Raw genomic sequence first — 8,900 nt, 5'->3', positions numbered from 1 at the left:
AAAAAGCGGCGTTCAATGTCCGTACCAAACGCCGTATTTTACGCCACCCACACAGAGAACGCGTCTGGGATTAGGGTGACGTAAAAAACGGCGTTCAATGTCCGGAAAAAACGGCGTATTTTACGGGCGTTCTACGGGACCGTTCAGAACGGCGTAAATTACGGCGTTCTGGCAGAGTTTTCGCCATATTTTACGACGTCTTGGCACATCAAATGGCGTTTTTTTCGCCATTTCTTAACTAGACGGGTTGGGAAAGTGGCGTATTGTGACGGTTTTGGCTTGCCATAGCCGAGCGCGCACAGAGGCTGCCGCGCGCGCACGTTTTCCTCTGCCGTGTGCTCGTTGACCACCCGCGCACGCAGGTTTGTCACTTGTGCACATCCTTGTGCGCTCACAGACACAGTTTGCTCCCTCTCAGTGCACAAATGACCTCTCGCCATGTATATTTCCGCTCGCGAGTCCCGTTCACACGCGCGCTGTGGACCCAATGCGCGTGCACGGGTTGTGGCACGCTTTAAACGCCATAGAAGACACGCTGCAGGTGCGGGCGGGAGTAGACATGCACGCTGCAGGTGCGGGCGGGAGTGGGTTGCGGTTGCAGGCTGTAATGGTCAGAAATTCAGCGGGAGCGGAGCGGGATGAAGAAAACAGTCCCGCACAGGGCTCTACTGCTGCGTTTAAGTGTTTTAATTTTTTTAATGATTTCGAATAAAAATAAAGGCGCCCGGCCCGGCCCGTGTCCGAGGTAATTACACAGTCGTTGGCCCGAAGGGCTTCAGTGCAGGGCTCTACTACGAGCTAACCTGAAGCTAACCCTGGCTAACCCAAAGCTAAAGCGGAGGTGGGAGCCGAGCTAACGGATGTAGCCACCTAGCTTCAACCCAACCGGAGCTAACTGGAACACCCATCGACCTGAACCTCATACGGTGTTTAGGTGGAGGTTTTCTGCGCCTGTTCGTGAGAAGTACCTGTATTAAAAAAGTTTTAAATCGGTAAGTTTATAATTTATTTCCGTAATGAATACATTTTGCTTTGAGCAAGTTTTCAGTAGTTTTTTTCGGCGCTATCACTCCTGAGTCGCACCAGCCATTAAATGTATCATGAAGAAGAGAAAATATATTTAAGTCGTATTTTGGGGGGACATTTTATTATCTTTCTTACAAAATCTGAGACCAAGCGTTTCACATTGCAACACAAGCACCGGTAACCATAACAGAATGAACAGCCAGCAGAGGAGAGGATGGCGGTGTTTCAAACCCTCCCGGCCGGCGTGTAGAGCTCATTCCTGGGCTGGAGCCGGCCCTCAGCACCCCGCCACAGGCTCTAACAGATGCTGGCGGTGTTTCATATATTTCCAAAACGTAATACTTGTTTGTATCTTGTACAGCCAGCTAGCCTTTATTCTGGACTCAGTACAATTTACCAAAAGTAAAGAGACATTATACAGATGAAGTAAGCACAAGATAACTTACTGGAAGACACAGAGTTATCATCAGAACCAGAACAAGAGAGCCTGATAACAGTCATGTGAAAATAACAGTTAAAAAGTATGTATGTATAATAGAAATAAAAATATATTAGAATTAGTGTAACTCACTGTGATCCAAACAAATCAGCCATAGCTGATTAGTAAATATGACATGAGGTCTGGGAGTTTTTAAGTTTCATTCTTTTATTAAATTTTTTTTTCCTCCATAGCCATTTGGATCATTGGGAACAGCTGAGTGAGGCGTGGTGCCCAGAGAGCTGCAGAGACAACCTTGGCCTCCCTGACGTCTGTGTCTCTTGGTTTGGTTGGGGCGGACCATCGACATACATACATGTGCCGACACTGTGCCCTGTTTTATAAAATGTAGTGTTAAAAATAAATGTTTTTGCTCAATTACTGGAATTTCTTTGGTTAAGACAAAAGTGAGGAATAATCATTTACAAGTTATTTGTACAACAGGCCCATTTTAAATCCCAACAGTTTCTTAGCAGACAATAGAAATGTGTTCTTTACTAACTTTACTTGGTTTGAAAATCTTACTAAAATAAACTTGAGTGCCGTATTGCCAAACCCAATCATACTTGTTATGTAAACATTAGCTTTGAAGATATTTTTTACAGATATATATTTGTCTCGTCTCTCGTCTCTCGTCTCGTCTTCCTCCGCTTATCCGGGTCCGGGTCGCGGGGGCAGCATCCCAACTAGGGAGCTCCAGGCCGTCCTCACCCCGGCCTTGTCCACCAGCTCCTCCGGCAGGACCCCAAGGCGTTCCCGGACCAGATTGGAGATGTAACTTCTCCAACGTGTCCTGGGTCGACCCGGGGGCCTTCTGCCGGCAGGACATGCCCGAAACACCTCCCCAGGGAGGCGTCCAGGAGGCATCCTGACCAGATGCCCAAACCACCTCAACTGGCTCCTTTCGATCCGGAGGAGCAGCGGTTCTACTCCGAGTCCCTCCCGAATGTCCGAGCTCCTCACCCTATCTCTAAGGCTGAGCCCGGCCACCCTACGGAGGAAACTCATTTCGGCCGCTTGTATCCGCGATCTCGTTCTTTCGGTCATTACCCAAAGCTCATGACCATAGGTGAGGATTGGGACGTAGATCGACCGGTAAATCGAGAGCCTGGCTTTCTGGCTCAGCTCCCTCTTCCCCACGACAGATCGGCTCAGCGTCCGCATCACTGCAGACGCCGAACCAATCCGCCTGTCGATCTCCCGATCCCTCCTACCCTCACTCGTGAACAAGACCCCGAGATACTTAAACTCCTCCACTTGAGGTAGGACCTCTCCCCCGACCCGGAGGTGGCAAGCCACCCTTTTCCGGTCGAGAACCATGGTCTCAGATTTGGAGGTGCTGATCCTCATCCCAGCCGCTTCACATTCGGCCGCGAACCTACCCAGCAAGAGCTGAAGGTCAGAGCTGGATGAAGCTAGGAGGACCACATCATCCGCAAAAAGCAGAGACGAGATTCTCCTGCCACCAAACTCGACACACTCCACACCACGGCTGCGTCTAGAAATTCTGTCCATAAAAGTGATGAACAGAACCGGTGACAAAGGGCAGCCCTGGCGGAGTCCAACCCTCACTGGGAACAGGTCCGACTTACTACCGGCTATGCGGACCAAACTCACGCTCCTCTGGTAAAGGGACTGAATGGCCCTTAACAGAAAGCCACCCACCCCATACTCCTGGAGCGTCCCCCACAGGGTGCCCCTGGGGACACGGTCATAAGCCTTCTCCAAATCAACAAAGCACATGTGGATTGGTTGGGCAAACTCCCATGCCCCCTCCATCACCCTTGCAAGGGTATAGAGCTGGTCCACAGTTCCACGGCCAGGACGAAAACCACATTGCTCCTCCTCTATCTGAGATTCAACTATCGATCGGACCCTCCTCTCCAGTACCTTGGAGTAGACCTTTCCAGGGAGGCTGAGGAGTGTGATCCCCCTATAGTTGGAACACACCCTCAGGTCACCCTTCTTAAAGATGGGGACCACCATCCCGGTCTGCCACTCCCTAGGAACTGCCCTCGATGACCACGCAATGTTGTAGAGACGTGTCAACCATGACAGCCCTACAACATCCATAGCCTTAAGATACCCAGGACGAACCTCATCCGCCCCCGGGGCTCCGCCGCTGTGTAGTTGTTTGACTACCTCAGCAACTTCTGCCCCCGAGATCGGACAGTCCATCCCCAGGCCTCCCAGCTCTGGTTCCTCCTCGGAATGCGCATTGGTGGGATTGAGGAGCTCCTCAAAGTATTCCTTCCACCGTCCGACTATAGCCTCAGTTGACGTCAGCAGCTCCCCATCCCCACTGTAAACAGTGTGAGCGAGTTGCTGCCTTCCTCTCCTGAGGCGCCGGACAGTTTGCCAGAACCTCTTTGGAGCCGATCGATAGTCTTTCTCCATGGCCTCACCAAACTCCTCCCACGCCCGAGATTTTGCCTCGGCAACTGCCACTGCTGCACCCCGCTTGGCTATCCGGTACCTGTCTGCTGCCTCCGGCGACCCACAGACCAGCCACGCCCTGTAGGCCTCCTTCTTCAGCCTGACGGCTCCCCGAACCTCTGGTGTCCACCAGCGGGTACGGGGGTTGCCACCACGACTGGCACCGGCCACCTTACGACCACAGCTAGGATCTTTCATGGTGGTGAAAACGAAGAGTCGGAGTACCCGGCCCGGAGGGTTACCGGGGTCCCACCCTGGAGCCAGGCCTGGGGTTGGGGCCCGTGAGCGAGCGCCTGGTGGCCGGGCTTTCGCCCATGGGGCCCGGCCGGGCCCAGCCCGAACCGGATACATGGGCTCGTCCAACTGTGGACCCACCACCCGCAGGAGGAACATGAAGGGTCCGGTGCAATGTGAATCGGGTGGCAGACCAAGGCGGGAGCCTTGGCGGTCCAATCCCCGGACAAGGAAACTAGATATATATTTGTGTGCAACAAAAACCAAACTTAAATAATTTGTCATTCTTTATTGAAAAACAACAAAATACAGGTATACAGAAGTGTGGGAAAATGATAATGTGAAAGTATTGCACTATAAATGAAGTGAGATGAGATGAAGGTGGATGCCAGCGGGCTGGACGCCGGACGAGGAAACCTGGAGACGGATCGCTCAGACAGGAAGGGAAGAGCTTCCTCTTACCTTGATGGAATTAAAGATAGCCGTCGTCTGAACGCCCAACCGTACGGTCTGAGGTCAAAGGTCACAGGAAACACACACCAGTCAGCAGTCATACAGATGCATAAAGATAACTGTAACCATGGCAACCAGCTGACATGTCCCCACTTTCACCAGCACCTGGTGCCTGCCGGGTCACCTGAATTCCTGTGTGATGTCAGCACGGTCGGCCGTGACTGCTGCCATCAGAGGTGACCTCTGATCAGCTGAATGAACTCACCTTCCAGGGTGACGCCGTGTTAGAGTCGGCTTCATCCTGTAAACAAACAAACAAACAAATGAGTGGTAACATAAACACCACGTCTGGTTCTGGTTGAGGCGGAGGACAACATGCACCTTTCCAGGAGCAGAACCCAGATGTTCTTGTTGCTACAAACAGAGACGAGCAGAGTTAAACCAGGAAGTGAGAGGGACCAGCTGCTGCAGACAGGTGACGCTCACCTGAGCCTGAACCATAGGAGCCTCCTCAGCCATCAGACCTTCTGACTCCAGTTCAGATGCCACCTTGTTGATGTCCCTCAGGCGGGACTCGTTGGCCTTCAGGTCCTGCAGGACAAAAGCACCTGCTGATCACCTTGTTGCTGTCGGGTTAACAGGTCTGGTGTTAGAACGTGGTGGATAAGAATGTTCTGACGGGCCGAGGGTTCTGAACTCACCCTGCAGGACTGGGCCTGCTCCTTCAGGGCCTGGATGCTGCTGCCGTAAGCCGACAGGTCCGACATCAGGGCCTCGTGCTTCTTCAGGAGAGCCTGTGGAGCAGAACATCAGAACCTTCAGCTCGTCTGACACAAGTGGAGCTTTCTCGCAGCGATGGTCCAATCGGATCCGCCACTGTAAAACAAACCCTGCTCAGTTCACCGCAGACGCAGCTCTGCGGGTGTTTAGTGGAAAAGCGTGAGCCTTCTGCCGGCTGCCACGTGTCATGGCTGCTCTGCAGCGGGAACACACATCACAGCTTGTAAACCGTTTGAAATAAGAGCGACGGGAACACGTTTGTCATCACTTCCTGTGCGAGGCCAGCACTTCTACCCCTAACCCATGAGACGCTCAAACGAGCAACGATGTCTGGTAGACAACCGAAGGAAATGACAAATACAGAAACACTAATTATGAAGGACTGGAAAGAGAGCAAAGAAAAGCGATTGGAGTTTCTCAGGAAGGGACTTCCATACCTCGGCCAAGTCCTCGTCTTTCCCTTAGTCTGGACTTCCAACGATGGGCTCCTTCTCCCTCATCCAGGACTCGGCCTCATTAGCATCCGCAAAGTACTGCTGGGCCTGCAGAGAGTCCTCCAGGTACTGCCTCCTCTGGGACGCCTTGGCCTTCAGCGTGTCCCAACGTCCATGAAGCTCCCACAGTTTAGTCTTCACTTCCTCACCAGCGAAGTGACCTGGACCCAAAAAAAGTGAGCCAGAACCTGCAGACACCTCAGAAACATGTCAGGACCAGACCTGCTCTACCTTCTTCCACCATGGTCTCTCCTTTCTGGGTGACAGCCTTGATGCGAGGTTCATGACCTGTGATCTCAGCCTGCAGAGCCTGGTGCTTCTTCAGCAGGTTCTGGACACCAATCAGGTCCTTCCCTGAGGACACATGTTAGAGTTCAGCATTATGCAGTAGACAGACCAGTTTAACCCAGGGGTTTCTTTCTTCTACAATCTGCTCTTTAACTGTATTATTTCCTGCTATTTCAGCTGTTAACTTTATTTTTTCTCTAAGTGTTTTTCTCCCCAGAAGAAGCTACAATGACGTTTTGCTGAGCTGTGGTGGCCTCATGGAGGGGGCCATCATCTAGCACACTGCTGCTAACCACTTAAACATTCTCCCTCTCCTGATAGTAACATTTTACTTTCTTTGATGTTGGATGTGCTACTACTAGTTTACCCGTTTAATTATAGATTCACTAGGATAAATACAATAAAGTTTATCTCTCGCCAAATAGAATATTTACTGTGGCGAGCCCGTGAAGAGGTGTAGGAGAATGCGACAAATTTGTCTGTTAAAAAGTCTGTTATGTACAAAAAACACAATATCATCACACTATTTTGGACCGATACATGACGGTCAGGTCCGGCTTGGGGAGAAAATATGACACGTCTTTCAGGATGGACTTCATCTTTGGTAGCTGGCGAAGCCGGGAAAAGCAGGATCTAACCACCTGGCTAATGTGGGAGTCCATCCGCATCTCTGGGTCCAAAACCACCCCCAGGTTAGTGATGGTTGGCTTCACTAAGCTGCAAAAACAGGGTTGCAGGACAGGACTAACTGCAGTGGGAAAGGAAGGAACAAATATTCCAGTTATAAATATTAAATATTTGAACAAATAAATATTTGTTAAAAGGAAGAAACTGATGATGACTTTAAGATTAGAGGAATGTTCTAGAACGGGTCTGGAACCAACGATGGCCCTTTGGATCAAATTTGGATTAAAAAAATAGCTCATGATTTTATTTATGGATGGAATAAAAATACAGGTTTTAAGCATCTTCTCAGTATCTTCATGTTGCACGACTTTCCACAGCAGAAGGACACAAAAACTGCCAGAATTATGATTAGAAAGATTTACGTTTTAATCTCAGAATCCCAACTTTTCCCAGAATCTTCACATTATTCTATGAATTCAGAGAAAATATACATTTTTCAGAGGTCTCGCTCCCCTGTTGTGGATATTTCTCAAAATTCAACCATTTTTTCTTTTCAAAAGCTTTAGTAAGAGTTTGGACTCTAAACAAGTTTTACTTTGCAGACTGCTTGTCTACACCTTCATCAGATCTGCTCATAAGAAAACATTTGGGTTATATTTAATGTCTAGAGAAGATGTTCTTCCTGGGCATTAAGTTATCAAAAACAGATAAAAGTATTTTTTACCATAATTTTAACTGCTATCAGCTGATAAAAATAATAAAAAACAGCCTGATCATTAAAGGGGTGTAAGTGAAACCGCGCGGATCACACAAACCATCATGCTGTCTATATGACTTCGAAAATATATAGTTTAATTACAGTTTGATTTATTTGACATCTGTATAATGTTTATTATTTTGTTTTTTCCCCCTAAATGCCTAACGTTTTAGTTTTACATGAATATTAGTCATTCATCACAATACATAAAGTTACACATTTTAAATTTTAATAGGGGAAGACTGCAGGAGGGAGCGGTAAAATACAGAAATCCCCAGCAAAAACAAGAAACTTTACGAGTCTGATGAAACCCGCTGGAGTTCCTTCAGCAGGCCTGGTGGCAGCTACAACGACCAAGTGGCTGTGCTTGGTCAATGTTATCGAGCTCAGTCCGGCTCGGCCGTGAACGAGCCGAGGCGACATCCTGCTCTGCTTAAGAAGAAGTGTTATTTTCCGCTTCAGAAGAAGCGTCCGTGTTTTACGCTGTCTCAGAGACATGTCACGTTGCTAAGTTGTTAGCGCCGCGCGCTAACACGTCAATAGTGCAGCGTAGCCTGCTGGAGGTTTTAAGGGTTCAGATGAAAACACCCTACCACTCAGGCTGCTTACACATCGATATTAAGTTGTCGCTGTTGCGCTCAAGCCGTAATACAGTATTAGATGCGGTTAAAGTCAGACATGAAAAACTCCACGAGCGGTCAGACCGCGCAGCAGCTAGGCGCAGCAAGTAGGCGCCGGATCGGTCGGGGATTACCGGATGAAAGAATGGAGCACAGGTGTCCCTCCAAGCGGCGCGCTGCGTCATCTTTCAACCCATTTTTATCTTAAATGCACTGGGTTTTACCCTTTTACCCATCGAAATATGCCCTATTAATTATTTTACCGTATTTTACATTTAAATTTCATGGTTAAACAGTACATGCTACACGTTAAAATGATAGTTAGCTAGCTACTTCGGTAAACTCAGCTAGGCAGCAGTGACATAAAATACAAATATAGATTTTAACTTACCGAAAAAAATGAAGTGGAGACTCCTTGGACGCTCTATTAGTGCAATTAATACCACAGCAAGTCATTTTGTCCAACAATTGCACCAATAATATCCAAAACAGAATTCACAAGCACAGAGACTCAAAATCCCGACACAGTTTCCAGGAGAGACCGAGGCTGTACTGAGGCCTTTCCACGGAGCTAGCTATGTGGTCACGTGGGTCTGAGGCGGCGGTCACGTGTGTCGGATGCTCATTAATTATACAGAATTTTAGGCTTTCAATACACTTAAACAGAAGAGTGAGAAAAAAATTCACCCCCCTCAGAGTTGTCATGA

General features: G+C 48.8%; 1 protein-coding gene across 1 annotated transcript; it reads right to left on the bottom strand.

Moving 5' to 3' along the window:
• Positions 1-4,493: 4,493 nt before the first annotated feature.
• Positions 4,494-5,975, bottom strand: LOC139063278 (spectrin alpha chain, non-erythrocytic 1-like). Its single transcript, XM_070544642.1, has 6 exons — positions 5,845-5,975; positions 5,329-5,421; positions 5,114-5,218; positions 5,009-5,041; positions 4,893-4,928; positions 4,494-4,684 (listed from the first exon to the last, which is right to left on the bottom strand). The coding sequence occupies exons 2-6, from the start codon at positions 5,392-5,394 to the stop codon at positions 4,607-4,609; spliced, it is 318 nt and encodes a 105-aa protein (XP_070400743.1). The 5' UTR covers positions 5,395-5,421; positions 5,845-5,975; the 3' UTR covers positions 4,494-4,606.
• Positions 5,976-8,900: the final 2,925 nt, after the last annotated feature.

This window comes from Nothobranchius furzeri, chromosome 15 (genome assembly GCF_043380555.1).
Source record: "Nothobranchius furzeri strain GRZ-AD chromosome 15, NfurGRZ-RIMD1, whole genome shotgun sequence".
NCBI classification, from domain to species: domain Eukaryota; kingdom Metazoa; phylum Chordata; class Actinopteri; order Cyprinodontiformes; family Nothobranchiidae; genus Nothobranchius; species Nothobranchius furzeri.
Note: the sequence above shows the minus strand (reverse complement) of the source record. Positions and strands in the feature narration are given on the sequence as shown.

Coding starts and splice junctions, on each gene's coding strand:
- LOC139063278 (XM_070544642.1), bottom strand. CDS start 5,394: ATGTCGGACCTGTCGGCTTACGGCAGCAGCATCCAGGCCCTGAAGGAG. Junction 5,042..5,113: donor CTCCTATGGTTCAGGCTCAG/GTGAGCGTCACC, acceptor CTCTGTTTGTAG/CAACAAGAACATCTGGGTTC. Junction 4,685..4,892: donor ACACGGCGTCACCCTGGAAG/GTGAGTTCATTC, acceptor CTTTGACCTCAG/ACCGTACGGTTGGGCGTTCA.